The sequence below is a fragment of the Adiantum capillus-veneris genome, chromosome 16 (genome assembly GCF_014529385.1).
Source record: "Adiantum capillus-veneris isolate H3 chromosome 16, ASM1452938v2, whole genome shotgun sequence".
Lineage (NCBI taxonomy): Eukaryota > Viridiplantae > Streptophyta > Polypodiopsida > Polypodiales > Pteridaceae > Adiantum > Adiantum capillus-veneris.
In genome coordinates this window covers 59,621,442-59,637,708 of record NC_140946.1, presented here as the reverse complement: position 1 = coordinate 59,637,708, position 16,267 = coordinate 59,621,442, and the positions used below count along the sequence as shown (strand labels likewise).

The 16,267-nt window shown below is 38.0% G+C and overlaps 1 protein-coding gene across 7 annotated transcripts in view; it reads left to right on the top strand.

The window, feature by feature from the left end:
- The window catches only part of LOC147439126 (uncharacterized), a 51,891-nt gene that overhangs the window by 34,803 nt on the left and 821 nt on the right, over nt 1-16,267 (top strand). The window contains exon 3 of one of the 7 annotated variants that reach the window (XM_086485026.1): nt 15,561-16,122. The exons of 1 other annotated variant lie outside the window; for it this stretch is intronic. In XM_086485026.1, the coding sequence (XP_086341152.1) occupies nt 15,561-15,808 (248 nt within the window). In that variant the 3' untranslated portion in view covers nt 15,809-16,122. 5 more of the 7 variants (XM_086485031.1, XM_086485027.1, XM_086485033.1 and 2 more) reach the window with 5 other exon arrangements.

The window sequence follows — 16,267 nt, the reverse complement described above, 5'->3', positions numbered from 1 at the left end:
TTAGCGTGGCCTCGAGAGTTGTTTTGGATGAGAGCTTTGCATACTTTTTTTTCGTAAAGGTTTCAACTTGGAAGGAAAGTCTTCTTTACGTAAAAATAAGACAATTTACCATAAGAAACCTATGCTTTGGCGAAGGCATCCCAAAGCCGAGTTAGTTCTCCCTTCAAGTCAGTTTAAATGAACTTGTATTCCTAAAGGTTCTCGTTCAGATCTGCCTTCTATCCGTGAAATCAATCCAGTTGTTTTGCACAACACTATTTCTAGTAGAGTACAAGGTCTCCCTAGGGCTTCAATCTCTAGAATTGAGAGTGATGACTCTTCTAACCATATAATTTTTGCTTATAGAGATTTCAAACGAAGATTGATTTACCTATCTAGAGCCATGGAATTGGGTTCTTTTTCTTATAAATTATTTGAAAGGTATAATATAAGGATCCTATTTAAGCTCTTGTATACCCTTGAGAACTACTCTTATGAAGATTTGGAGCTAAGAGAGTCTCATAGTACTCAACTTCGAGTACTGTTAGGCAAATTTTTGAAGTCCAAATGTCCTAGTCTGAAAAATCCCTTGGTTGGAAAGAAAGATTTGTTGATAACTATCTTTACCTCCCCTGACTTAGACAAGATTGGATTAAGCTCTATTTTGAGATCTCAAGAAGCTTTGAATGCTCTCCCTTCTTGTGTGAGAAAGGTATGGAACCATCCTTCGTAGCTTTCAAATATGTGAAAACTTTAGGACAAAAAGCTTTCAACTATAGTGACATAGGACGTAATCTTAAGAAGCAAGAGAGGTTAGCAATTTTAAGTATTGATTGCCCTTGTAGTAAAACTGCCTTTTCTTCTTACGTAAATGGAGCTTTGGGTCACGTAGTTACTGCCGATTGTTCTATCCTTCCTTCGGATTCCTTGAAAGACCTTTTCTCAAGAGGTACTAAATATAGGCTCCCTTCCTCAAACGACTCTTGCCTTCTCAAAGCCATAGAAAAAGGAATTTCTAGTTTCGTAGTAAAGTTTGAGGAGTCTTTAGGAGTTCAAGGTATTTTTATCCATTGGAAGTCTGTAATCCTCAAGAAAGCTTCTTTGAAATTAGCATCTTGCTCTCGGAACGTTTCTTCAAGAAGGAATAGCTTATCTTCTTCTGATCGTGATGCTCTTAGGAAATTTCATCGTGATTTTGTATTCTCTTATGTAGATAAGTGCTCTAATAACTTTGTTGTTACATGCAAAAAGTTTTATTTAGAATGCTTGTTAGGTGAAGTAAACTCTCAGACTTACAATGATTGTGATCTTTCAATGCAAGAGGTTATCTTGAATTATCAAGACTTTTGTAAGTCTTTTGGTTTCAAGTGCCAGTCTAAATTACCTTTTTTATATACCGTTTGGAAGTTCCACAAGAACCCTATAAAGCCTAGATTTATAGCTGCTTCTTGTAACACCTCTTTGACCGAGGTTTCCAAATGGCTTAGTTATTGTTTCAAAGCCATTTTACCTAGCGTAAATGAATTGTGGAAAAATATGCTAAAGGAAACAGACGTACCTACCGATTCAGGTTGGATTTTAAATGATTCAATAGGTGTGATTCATGTTTTAAAGTTTTTGAACTCTTTAAGAAGCCTTAAGGAGAAATCTTCTCTTTTATGTCTCCAAACTTTTGATTTTACAACGCTATATACGAAGCTAAATTTGGAGGACCTTAAATTTAGAGTTAAGTCTCTTATTTCAAAAGTTTTTGCGTACAAGCTTGAGAAGAATAGGTACAAGGCATTGCTAGTAGAAAAATCAGCCTTGAACTTTGACTTCTTATGGCTGAAAAATAAGAATGTAGATGTAGACAAAGGAAGAAAGAGATTAACCAGGATTGTAGATGACATTGACATCATATCTTGGGTAGATTTTCTTTTGGACAATTTATATATAACCATCGGCGACTCTATTTTCAAGCAAAAAATTGGTATCCCTATGGGTACCAATTGTGCTGTTTTTCTTGCTAATTTCTATCTTTTTACTTATGAGTTTGATTTTATGAAATGTCTTGTCCTTTCTAACACTTGCCCAATATTTTTGCACAAGTTATGCAATGTAAGACGCTTTGTAGATGATCTTTTTGTCCTCGACGTTCCTTCTTTTCAAGATTTTATGTACTTGAATTCGAGTTCTTTAGGCGGAGGAATTTATCCCAAGGAGTTTTGTGAACTTAACCGTACCACAAATAGTGATTGTTGTGTTTTTTTAGACCTTAAGATTTTTTAGACTCCCTTGGGATTAGAAGTAGATATCTATGATAGGCGCCTTGAACTAGAATATGCAAATCTAAAAATCATCCGTATGCCTCACATTTCTTCGAACATTTCTCTTTTAGCTAAGTACGATGTCATTTGCTCTCAACTATTTAGATTTTCTCGTCTTTGTTCTAGTAAATCTACTTTTGTTGCTCAATCTTGCCATCTTATTTCTTTACTAGTTGAAAAAGGATACTCATTCAAAAGAATCATGAAAAACGTTCGTTCATTTTTGCATCATAGTAAGTTTATTTTTAATGTTTCTTCCTTTGGAATGTTCAAGATAATCAATAGTAAATTCAATAGAAGTGCGGAGATAAAAAGCCCAGTTATTGTTTGACTTAATATTATGTTGTTGTTTTGATCTTTAGCGTTTCTAGTATTTTTAATATAGCTTGAAAAATGCTAGCCTTTATCATGGCTGAGTTTGTCCATCACCTCCGGAGGGTGATAGAAACTCAGCTTGTTGGTTTTGTAGAGTACGTTCAAAGCATGAATGACCTCTATATAAACCTGCACCTACTCTTGGGCGTTGACGGCGTGAGTAGGGATGTCATAGCTGTTGTCCAAGCTATGCATGATAAAGGTGATAATCTTATTCTTCCTGTTTGGACAAGCAACGAAGTTGAGATCACATATTGTCAAGTTTGGTTCTTTGCTCTTCATAGGTTTGTAGTAGTATTCATTTTTCGATTTCGTATTTAGCTTACCTGAGGACTTAAGAATGTGTTTCGTTAGAAGTTGTGTGAAGTTTGATTTCTAGGATTAAGTTTTTAAGATGTATTATTCTTTTTTTGCTTAAAGTTGAGTACTTGTTTTAAACCAAATACGTTGCGTCAACTTATTTTACACATGCCTTTTCTAAAAACATTTTTAAGTCAATAATGTTTTGTTTTATCTAGTTTTGTTTTGTAGCAAACGAAGTGATTTAGCTTGTTTGTTTGTTTGTTTTTGTTTTTCTTTTCTTTTCTTGTGTCCCTTGCTTTTATAGTTTTATGAGTGCTTTATTCCCTCTTATAATTCGTGAGTTCAGACTATTTTGAACTTATGAAGGTATACTGTCGAGTCTAGATTTTGACATCAGCAATAGCTCCTTGAAGTTTGGGGGGTGTTGCAACCAGAATCAAGGAAATAAAAATGAGAGCAATCATCAGATTCTTAGAGACAAGATACAAGTGGTAAAGGATGTTACATGCACGGGGAGCAAAAGAGTTGCAAAAATGTCCAAAGGAACAGTGCAAATACTAACAATAGGGGGTGTTGAAACTATGGCATGCAAGATCATTTATCGGGGTGACTTTTTACAATGAAGAGAACAAAACAATTCTTCAATGTATGAGTTTGTAGATATGGCCATCTTCATGCCATTGCTCAACATTGCGTAGTCTAGAATTTTACACTTGAAATATCTCCTTGAAATCTAGCTGATTATGGGTGAGGCCACCAGAATCAAGGCGTTCAGCAGGCATGATTCTCAAAGATGAATACAGGTGGTTAAGGGGCACTTCCAAGGTAGGGGAGCTGGAGAGGTTGCAAAAATTGTCAAAAAAACAATGCAAATTATTCTAATTTCAGGTTCAATGTAACTATCATCAAGGAAGACAACAAAACAATTATGCTACTACTAGTGGGGGTTCAGACGAGCCAGATAGGTTGTTTGTTGTGCAACACTATTTTTGCAACTACATGTAAACGTAGTTACATTTTATTGTGTTTGGATTCAAGTGCATTGAACCTCGTGACAAATCATGATGAAGGGTTCAAGGACTTGCAAAATTGAATATGGCAATGCCCATGACATCTGAAGTACCTTGTTGATGTGCTTCATGTACTCACTATTACAAACACCTTGGTTTCTTATGGGCAAGTGGCTGAGTAGGATTGCATGTCCAGTTCACTAGAAGAAAGTTAAAAGAATGGAAGGTTGATAGGAATGGAAGGGGTAGAGTGTTCACTCTTGACATAATCGAACTTGAGATGAAAAATGCCATGTTTGCACAAGTTTTTGGAGGAATTGGAGATATTGACTTCTTGCAAAAGCGTATACGACATGCGAATGTGTAAAAGCTGAAAATAATGCAAAGCCAAGAGTTTGTTATAAGTTTGCCAATATCTAAAGATATTGCATGGCAGGGTTGTAACATTTTATACCCTATTTATTGAAGGGAGTAATTGATAAACACACATTCATTAGCTTCTGGATCCAAATTAATTCTATCTGGCACATGCATTGATAACATACATTGAAAAACTTTGAGAAACGATTGTTGGAATAGGGTTGTAGGAGTGCACATGAAGATGAAGAAGAAGCACAAGGGCACACAACACACATAGTACTCTTACTGAGTGTGCTAATACAAAGATAAGGCTTTTTAGAATAATGGGTGTATATACAAGCCCGAGGAAAAACCCTCCATACAAGGGAAAAATGTGCCACGATAGTCCTAGATTTGGTCATATGCATCACTAACATACTATGGTAACATCTCCTTGAGATAGATGTGGTGAACATGAGTTGGCATTATGTATAGTAAGTAGTAGACCCTATTTGATCAATCATCCAAAGCTTTGTGGAAAGCTTCAAGGTTCTCATGAGGCAAAGCCTTTGCGAAAAGATCAACAACATCGTCCAGCTCCGGAGGCCATAATCCAAGTTGAGCTCTTCTCAAGCAACACAATGCTTTGTGTCACTAGTAGAAGTGTCTAATATAGGTTGCCTCTTGCCCAACCAAGATATTGTTAGAGTTTTGGCATCTCTAGTGAACTGCCCAATGTGATCCCATCAGCTTTTAGGTATTTATTTTACTTATTTGTCAAAGTCTTGGTAGGGCAATTTACTGAGGTTGGTATATAAGCAACCCTCAACCCCCATTGTCTTGTACATCAATTATTCATTGCCAAAGTTGGCTGGTCTTGAAGAGAATCCATGGAGAAGGAACCACAAAGGTCTTGCTGTGTTTTTGGTTGCATACCTACAAGCAGCAAAGGAGGAGGACCTGCAGGCAATGGCGTTCTAAAATGCAACACCCTATCGAGCTCCCTGTAGCGTTTTGAAATGCTAGCGTCCTTTTCCCTTAGCGGTGCCGTCCTCTCCCTTGCTTGCTGCGCTCTGAAACACACTCAACAATAGCTAGCGGCAGGAGCTTTGCATTTTGATACGCTAGCAACTTCAAGCGCAGGCAGGTCTCTTGGTGTCGCTCCCTTACTCTGCCTACATTTTGAAACGTTGGTGATAGCTTGGTCTCACCATAGTCCTCCTTGCTAGTGACATTGCCTATATCTCCCCTTTGTCGCAGACAACATTTCAGCATTTTTAAACGTTGCTGCGTTTTTCCCTCTACTATTGTCGATAGTCCTTCCCAACCCCTATGTCCTTGTCTTGACTTTATTACAAAGCGGTACACAAATTTTCTTCCACAGTAAAGTTAAGAGAGGTCATTGGAGGCCCCTTGGGTTTTCTCTTGTGATCGGCTTTAGAAGGAATATTTGGGGTTCGTGGAGGGCATTGGAGGTGTTTTCCGTTGATCGGCTTTGGGAGAAGTGAAAGCAGCTCGCGAGGTAGTTGTTTCAAGACCTCCCTTGGGAATACAACTTGAAAAATCCCCAAAGACGGTGTGTTGTATGGGCCTGGAAGGTGGACTTGTGGAGCTCTCTGTGCAGTGTGTCTAGAGCGGCTTGGTGCAAACCTTGCAGCCACCTTTGAAGTGCTTTTTGGCGGCTTTAGCTCAAGAGAGGGGAGTGAAAGTTCTTTTGTGGAACGGCTTGGGAGTTGTGTGCGGCCAACCCTTTGGAGTGCGAGAAGGCGGATAATATTATCTCCAGACCTCTGCTGTCAACATAGCCCTCCCCCTTGCAGATTTTGGTGCAGCTTGGTGGAATTGTATGACCCTTCGAGTGCGAGAAGGAACGCAAGTATCTAGGTCTTGTAACTTCAACATGGCCTCCCCTTGCTCGAGCGCCAGTAACATCGACCAGAACCAACAAATGGATATGGACAATAGATCAACCACTATCCAATTAGTTAGCGGCATATGCACTGGCACAATTCTCAAGGAAACTAGCAAATTGTTTGGCTTGAGATTGTGAAGCAAAAAGCAAATGGACGAGTTTGCTAGAGGTCAGAGGCAAAGGAAAGCTTGACAAGGATGGAAGTACCAGTTAGCTGCCTTGGTACCCACGAGGTCCGACCTTAGTTGTTGAAGCGGTCCGGGGCGGGCAACAAGAAGAGCAACCTCTAGACACCCTTCAAGGCTCCCGTGCTGCTCAATTGGGTTGGGGTTGGAAAAACAACAAACACACACACAAACCCGCAACCTAACCCTACACAAATTTGGGGCACCACCTAGTTTTGGATGCGAACTAGGACGCGTAGAGAGAGAGAGAGAGAGAGAGAGAGAGAGAGAGAGAGAGAGAGAGAGAGTGCTCGGGTTGCTTTGAAACGTATCGGCAATGATCAAGCAAACACAATTATATATGTAAGAAAGAGAGAGAAGGGGGGGGGGGGGTGTTTGTTGCACTAATACCTTCTTACAAATCTGTCATGACCAATCAAAGTGATATTAGTATTTGTTCAACATAGCTTGAGTAAATTACACCACAACACATCACAAGAAAAGCCACCCCACTCACTGTCTTAAGGCCAGGGGAGTCCTCTCCACCCTGTCGCTCTCTTACAGTATGTGGGATTTATGGCTAAATTGATGACAACACTAGAGACAAGCTATCAAGAACTTAACAAAAAAAACACCAAGACACTTACACATCATTGTTGTCCATTACTTCACGTGGGAAGGGAGACAAAGTATCCAAGCTTAATCCAAATCCACCCTCCTTGATTCAGGAAATGTTGGGCTTACACTAGTAGGAGAAATGATAGATTTTCTACTCTCAATTGAGTGATCACTCTCTCTCTTACAATGGCATAGAGTTCCCTTGCTAATCTCCTATTACAACACATGCACATGCATAAGACAATGAGCTTCCACTCAAGAGCTCCTTCTAGAGAGGTTGAGCTTGGCTTCTCAAGCTATAGCATAGTGCTCTTGCTTATGGCTCCCCTTTTTGTGCTAGCTACACCCTCCTTTTATAGCAATTTTGAAGGTTAGGGTTACTCCTCTAACCATGGTTGGGTTAGATTTTCAGCAATTTATCTAATTTCTTTTGCTTGGAATTATCAAGAAGTTGGTGGGGAAAGAGAGAGGAGAGAAATGGAGGTGATAGGACTTTTCATAGTGGGTTAGTGTTAGTAGAGTTAGTATTAATTTACAAATGGAATTGGATATTTACAATGGGAGTATCCATGTAAGATACAAATAAGGAAGAAAAACTCTTAAGAGGTAAGAAAAGGTGGATTTCTTACAAGGTTGATGCTCCAAGTGTCTTGAGTAGGGCCAATTTTGACGCTTGTTGACGGTCCACTAGCTTTGACGGTACATTTTTTCTCCACTCTTGACCTTCCTTGAAAGACAAGGTAATTGAAGCTGAGTAATCAACCACCATGATGCTGTCTTTTAAGAGAAGAGGCTGAATTTTGTGGTTTTTTTGATAGATATGGGTAATTTGGAGGAGGAAAAATGAGACTAGGTGGTCAATTTTGGAATGGAATTGTGTGTGGGAGGTATGAGTTCACCATGGTTTCTCTTATTCTTCAAGGTTGAGGAGAAGGTGAGTAGGGTGCAGAGAGGAGTGGTGAGAGAGGTGGGGATGATGAGTGGAGAAGTGTGTGTGAAAGAGGAAAATGATAAAGTGGAAGAGAGAGTGTGGCTGCATAGCATGAGAAAACTGGGGTCCACTAATAAAATCATAGCTCACAGCTCGTAGCTCAAAAAAATATGAAAAAATTTGAGACAAAAGTTCAGCCCACGAGCTACAACTTTTGTTTGTATCACCTTTTCAAATTCGGAGAGCAAGTGAATTTTAAAAATTCAGCAAAACCCACTGTTTTTTTCCACTGCACAAAGTCCTTGTGGGGTCCTTCTTTGGATGATTCTTTTGAATACCTCCAAGAGTAGGCCCTCCATAGTGCATGTATGCATGTCACCTACCCTTGACCTTATTTGGTAGGTCTATAATTGAAGATATTGTTGAGATCATGATATAAGTGAATAGTACAACTAAGAAAATCAAATATTGAGGGGTCTAAAAAATATGTACATGTCAAATATAAATAATATAAGTGGAAAAAATATAAAGGGGTCAAAAGAAATCTCTCTCATTATGAGGCTACCATAAAAAGATAAATATTTTTGGTGTTCTAATTTTTTAGAAAAAAACAAAATAGATGTAGGAAGGGAAAAATCACAATAGTGAAAAAATATACACATAAATAAAACTAGTTTTTTTGGATTTTTGTTGGGGTGGAGTTACACCAAATATAAGAGAAGCTTACATGAAAATATTTCTATATGGAATAAAGAGTATGAAAAATGGTAAGAAAAATTGTGGTAATGGTGAGGCAATGTACAGAGCATAAATAACACACACCTAGGTAGAAATATTTAAATAAATACCAAAATAATTATGAAAAAATCTTTTATTTAGGCCCTATATACAAAGAAATATTTACATACGCATGGACCTTAATATACTTATATTTTTTATATTTTTTGGCTCAACTAGCCCAATGCCTAGCTAATTGAGGGTTTTTTATTTCAGTAAGGAGATATGGGAAAAGTCCCCTAACTCACACGCACCTATATACAGTGAAATGGTAGGGATAGCCATAGCGTTTGGGTGAATTTGGTAGGGTGGAGTAACTTACTATGGTAATTATGGAGAGCCGAAAAACAGCTATCATTGTTATAATGTGACACGACACTTTGTTTGGCTCGGGAGTTTGAAGGCAAAGACAAAAGCAGAAACTCACATGATGACAAAGGCAAAGGCAAGTTAAGTAGAGATAACGGTGATAAATAATCGACATAGGAGATTGGCATGGCACACATGGCGGTGGCCACAGTGGCCTTTACGTCAGATTTCTAGTCAAAGGACAATTGCTGCCACTAGCTTCAGCTAGAGAGAGGCAAGAAGTGCTCCGTATAAGTAATCTGGACCCTTGGTTGTTGGAGTTCAAGTTATCAGTGTTTGAAGCCGTGGGTCGGAGTTCAATGCACATGCATCTGGCAGGGAGCCAATCAGACGTATCTAAAACACTATGACTGAGTGCACACCAATCCATTGTTGTTGGCCGGATTATTGACAGGATGTGTTTCAAAGTTCATTATCTTGGAGTATTTTGGACGTGATGTTTTCACAGCTCAAAAATGGGGATTCTTGAATGTAGTGTGGCCTACAATTCAATTTTCTAAAAGGAAACCGATGCTCAAGATGGTATTCTTCTAAGGTATAAAGTTCAGGGTAGCAAATCTGCCAGTGGAAAGGATCCTTTGCTGAGGTCTCCATGGTAGCGTCTTCATCGACTTGGTCTCACTATTTATATCTACTACGAGCTGCAGAGAGGGTGTTAAGAGTTTTGGCATCTCAAGTGAATTACCCAATGTGATCCCATTATTTAATTTGGCTTTTAGGTATTATTTTACTTATTTGTCAAAGTTTGGGTAGGGCAATTTACTGAGGTTGGTATATAAGCAATCCTCAGCCCCCATTGTACTGTACATCAATTATTCGTTGCCAAGGTTGGTTCGTTTAGGAGACTCTCTCTGTCTCTCTCTCTCTCTCTCTCCCCTTGGTCTCTACGCTTTCGCATTGTTGACTTTGATAGATATGCATGAGCTCTTCAACACAAAAAAAATATGGTGCTCTTTGTAGGTACCAATGCACTATTTACATACTAGAAGCGGCCAATGTAGGCTGCTTCTTGCTCAACCAAGATATCCATGAGTTATTGTGTGTCATAACAAAGAACCCAATCCAAGTTTCAAAAAGCATGTTAATCTGGCGGTTCTACTCATGGGCCTGCATCATCTCAAGGAAGCTCGTCGCTTCGCAAATCTTAGGCATAGCTTTATTATGCAAATACTACTGCACATCTAGAAAGTATGCATACACAACACTCTTTTGAGCCTTTTGTGAGAAAAGAACACACCCTTACAGTAACCCAGCTCAATCCATCAAGGAATATATACAAAGATGCAACTATATACTACAATGTATTCGTACTCGTAACATGCATAACCATTCTCCATAAAATGCCATTAAAAAATGTCAGCAATCCCAATACTCTTAGTTATTTCTTATACACAAAATTGACAAGCACTTTTAGTAATTTCAAGACTGCAACAAACACTTCAAAAGCAACTTGACCAAGATTTTGATTTGAAAACTACAACTAACTTTATTTTCCTCATTAAAATGAAGGATCCAACGATTTAAAATTAAAAAGATTAAAAGTATTATAAAGGAGAAATTCTAAATAAAGGAATCTTATAATTGGGATTTTGGAGAGTTTCAATGTCAGAAAAAACTTTCATAGATTCTCTTTATTGAAAATTTTATCTTTAGAAAAAATTACTAGTGTGACTAAGAGCAACCATTTAAGTTTTTGTGTTTCATCATTATCTTTTTCTCAAAGCTTTCAGCTTAAGCCATTCTACCTCTCTCTTTTAGATGTTGCAAACAACTTATCAGGAACCTTTGCTTTTCTAGATTCCATGGAGAAGTAACCTTGAACAATTGACTTTGTCATTGTTTCTTGCACCGTGGATGAGAAGAATCAATGGATTCCACTTGTAGAAACAAAAATCTTTGAAATTATACCTCAATAAGAAAGAGAAATAGAGAAAAGTTGAATGAATTCTCTTTTTTTCTTAAGAAAGAAAAACAATACTCTCTCCAATAGAGAGATTTGGTGATATTAAATTAGAAAAAGAAAACCATGGATACAATAGCTCAATGCTCATATAGAGCCACGAAGGACGAGTGTGGTGACCAAAAAGAATAGCTTAGGTTTTGACGGCAAATAGGGGAGCCACCTGACCACAAGTAGATTAAAGTACAAGGACTGCCTTTATAGGGAGCCACCCATACATACCAAACCTAAATTCAACCAATAAAAAGTTCTTGAATCTTAATTTAATCAAGATAGAGAAAACACAAGAAACTCAATTTAGTACTTAAAACTCTTGGAAAGGAAGAGTGAAGGACTTTTGACTTGATGAGAACAAAAGAAGTATTGAAAAAGTGACTAACATTTTTCTATGCATATAGATTGCACTTTAAGCAAATGGCCAGCTTATCATTGCCTAGTCATACCAAACTATAAGTTCTCTAAGTTTTTGTAATCTTCCATTATATGTTATTTACTTTGATTCTTTAATTTTTGTTTCTTTTTTGTAGATGTTTATTCTTCTTTTATGAGGAAGCCAAATAAGTTGAGTATATTATTGGAGTTTTCAAAGTTTACCATGCATTTATAGGCAGCCAACAACATAAAGTACGAACAAGTAGAAAACTTGTAGAATTTGGAGCCTTTTTTGATGCTTTGTTCTTTTATCTAGGAGATGATCTTATATGGGATATGATCTGCCTCTCCACTATGAGACAAGTGAAGCTTATTTTTAACTTTTTCATGACAAAAAAAACAGACTCAAGCCATTTTTTTTTAGTTGATCAAGCCGTCTGTTTCTAGTTAAATAGAGAAAATCAAGATATGCATGCCAATTCATGTGTTTATATAAATTTTCTTTTCATAAGAAGCCAGACCATTGGACTACGATTTTGGTTTACAACAATGTATAAAATGACATAGTTCTTAAGTTTTTAGACAAGGAATGAAATTGTAAAATATATGGAGGAATTTGATGCACATCGAGATCTGAAGTATGTAAATATAAACTACATAATTTGATCTTGGAGATTTTTGTGTCACCTTTTTTAGCATAGTATCATAGTGATGTGTGTGAATATACTTTGGACCAATAAGGCCCTTTTTTCCTCTTGAATATGTTCTTTTCCCTTGGCTTGTATGTTGAGTTTCAGATTCATGTCCTGTGGTGGCTCTAATATCTCCTAGGAGTAGATTAGGTAGTGAGGATTGTTTTGTGGCTGTGCCTAGACGTACCTGAGCTAAATGAATTTTATCGATAGTGCATTCCATGGTGTTACCAACCTGGTAGGTTGGCATAAGGTGAGACCCATGTTCCTAGAGTTACCCAAGGTTAGAATCTCTACCATTCTGCAGTCCTCCTATTTGTGTGTGCATTTATGATTACTTTTAGCGACTTTCACATTTAAAGGGTCCATACTTATTTATTTCTAGGTCATGGGATACTGCCCCAATTGTATTTTGAGCATATCAATGTAGAGCTTGCCAAATTTTGGGGCCAAAATTCTCTCTCTAGTGTTTTTGTGTTTGGCACACACCCTCTCTAGCATTCTATCATCGTCTCTGTGTGTGTGTGTGTGTGTGTGTGTGTGTGTGTGTGTGTGCGCGCGCGCGCTTTGACACCCTCTGCTATAGGTTAGCTTACAAGTCGTCTACTTGTGCACGTTTGACGGGCAATATTCGATAGGGGGACATTTTCAAGGAGATCTATGCAATAGATTCAAGATCCATTGGTTGCAAAGTCTCGAGAGGAGGTTTTTTAATTCTTTCAAACGAGATCATCACCAGATTTACCCTTTTTTGTTGCACGTTTATGATATCAGAGCCACGACATACTCTCGGATTGGCTTGGTGACTTCTGCGAGTTTTTGGTGCTGATTTTTTGCAACAAAAAGTGAAAGTTTGCTGGTTTTCACTCATTTGGGATTGATTTTGGCTGTAGTGGGCTGATTTAAAGGTTTCCCTTCATCCATCATTACCTAGCCTCGTCACATGTCCAAGTTCTCCCACACAATGGAGACTCGAGGGATGATTATTTTGATTTTAACTCAATCCATAATGTAGAAGTACGACGAAAAAAAGTTCATGATGGAGCCTTTGTCAACGAGGAGTGGGGAGATTGGTCCCATTTCTACTCCAGAGTAGGTGATCAACCAATCAAGATACCCTACTCTTCCTACCTTTTTCTTAGATCGGCCTTTGAATGCCGAGAATTATGCTATTTGGAACGGACCATGACGGCGGTCTTCAACACTTACGAGCTTGGAGGTTTTGTCAATAGTAGCTTTCAAAAGTCAAAAGTATCCTACAAGAGTGAAGCTATGGAAGCATGTCAATGCTTGAATCCGATCATTTATCATCCTCAATAGTACACCATCGATCATCAATCATATCCGGTTGATGAAGACGTGAAGCGAATTGAAACCGACTTTCATCTTTATATGATTGACTTTATCCGATGAAGCAGATTGCTTTGGAGGTGCAGTTGAGGACCATGGATACAAAGTACTCATCCATCAGGGATCACATCAACAAGATGCAGGAACTCCAACAAGAGATACTTCATATGGGAAAGTGATCAGTTCAGAGGACATGTCCATCCAATTTTTGGCCTAGTTACCTCCTCACTATTCCAATTTCTATTCTTCAAAATCAAGCTCCAAAGCCTTGGTTGGTTCATCTAGCAACAACAACAACAACAAGCAGAAGGCACACCTTCATCTTCACAACAATCGTCATGGACCTGTATAATCTTTGTTCCATGGCACCCAGGGGCGTGTGCCTTGAGGAAGGAGGGATTTGTGTAGTGATCTTGGCACAATACACAAGTTTGGACCTCAATACCAAATTGAATATTGAAGTACATGGATTAGTGTACCAAAGTGATTGTCAAAGCGTGTACCAATAAATGTCTCCAATGTAATATCTACACATTGACACCTTGTAATGTTAAATGGGCTCTCTAGAAATTCAAGTATAGTTGAGTTGATAGGAAAGAGAGAGCTTTGCTATGGAGTTCTTCTTCTAATTCTTCTTCTCACTAACTACTTTTCTAACTAATCAATGCTATGATGGTGTACGTTGTTAGTGTAGCCAAGGCATTAGCATGCTTGGTTGATTGTCTATGCATCCTAGGTACTCATCTCCAAACATGTGTGCATATAGAGTAGAGTAAAGAATGTGTGTTGCTACCTAGGCATTGCTTGCCATTTGTGTGCGTATGTTTAGAGTGGTACATTTTCATGAAAATGGAAGGAAGCCCTTCCCTTTCCTTGTCACCCTTCCTAAGGATAGGGTAAAATTTATGTGTTTATCTTTTGTTCTCCTTTTGTTATTGATTAACATTTTACCTTACCCTTAGGAAATGTGACTAGAAGCCGGATCACCAAGTCCTCTTCCTCGTCTTCATCGACGATATGATCTCACTTACATGAAATGTAAGGGAGATATGCTCACAAAGTCCTCTTCCTCGTCTCCATGGACGATACACTCTCACTTGAAATGTCTCCATGCCCTAGCCGGGTCTATGCTATCCTTGTATTGACAATTGAAGGTTGGTGTCGATCTAATATGCGTTCAAAAAGTTTGTAAGCACTACTTGATAGAATATTTTTAAAACACTTATCTTGCTGGTCATGCCAATAGAGTCATTGTCACGTGAAAAGATTTTAGTATTCTTTCAATCTTAAGAACAAGGTTTGAAAATTTCAAGCATGAGCCAATTTATGTCTATAAAAAAATGAGACATAGTATATTGGTTCCTCGAGCCATACATCCTAAGGATAGGGTGAAAATTTAAGAAAGAACACATGATAAACACGCATAAGATTAAATAAAGAGAAATTAAAAAGTGTAAAAAAAGAAGAAGATAAATAAAATAGCCAGCTATTGATCAACATCTAATGATTCTTCACATAGAGAATACTATACTGAAAAATCAAAAGCTGTGAGATTAAACATGGAAGCACATATGACAACAAACCAAAACATCTAGAAGATTATGCTCCTAGAGATGTCAAGATTGAAATGGTAAAAAGTAGAGATCCCAATCTATTGAATGAATTGTTCAATTCTTTTTAGAATTTTTTTTCTTAATTTAAATTCTTATAAAAAGAAACTAAGTACTCATAATACTCTAAATTATTTTGTAGCATTTTAATACTAAGACCACATATGAGTAGAGTTTTTATTCTTGATTGTGCAGTATCTCGAGTCTTTGATGTAATAAAGGCTCTAAAAGGAGTCCTTCCAAGGTTTACATATTGTCTTAGTCTAGTGAGATTATGGTCCTTCCATTATGCTCAAAACATGAATGTATGCATGATTATAAAAACAACATCTTAAGGAGAACTTCATGCGATACTCTCTTTTTCTCAAGGCAACTCTCACTCTCACTTCTAGCTGCATGAGGTGTGGATGCATGGTATCTCTATCTCTCTCTCTCTCTCTCTCTCTCTCTCTCTCTCTCCATTGGTTCCTTTCCTTGGTTGCAATTTTAGATCCAGGCGTCAACTTTCAAAGCATGGTGGGTGCACCCATTTTTGTGAGATGTGTTGGCCATGATGGGCTTCACGGACGGATGATGAATAAGCATGATGCGAAGGGAAGGCCTCTCTCTATATGCAATCACCTATTGCTTCATCTTGAACGCCTTTGGCCTTACACAAGATCTTGGCATGTCTCAAAGAATTCAAAAGGGAGGGGTTGTTTGAAAGAGGTGTCATGTTTTGCGATGCTTGTCTGTTGAGAGCAATGCGGAGCAGTGGCAAGGGGCACAAGAGAAGGGAGAAGAAAGGGGTATGAGAAGAGAGAGGCACATGAACTATAGGTGCTGGTCGAGGGGATTGAAGAAGAAACAAATCTTCTAGCGTGATTTTTTTAATGAATGTGACAATAGTCTCTTACATGTATATTTTACTTAAGAGCATATCTCATAAAAGGATTATCGTTACTATTTAATGATTTGGTTGGAAACATTGGAATCTTGCAATCACGTACAACCAAGAGAAATGCTTGCATAACAAACCACACAAAAGCAACATTTTTCCATCTTAACCTCTTTTTGATTCTACCAATTATTTTCTTCAGAACCCATACCAATGAAGCCTGGGGAATACAAAAAGTTACTTTATCATGATCTTTCTTATTTAAAGACACGTGCTTTGTGAAACATGTATGCCAAGATTTTATCAGAGACTATGTGGAT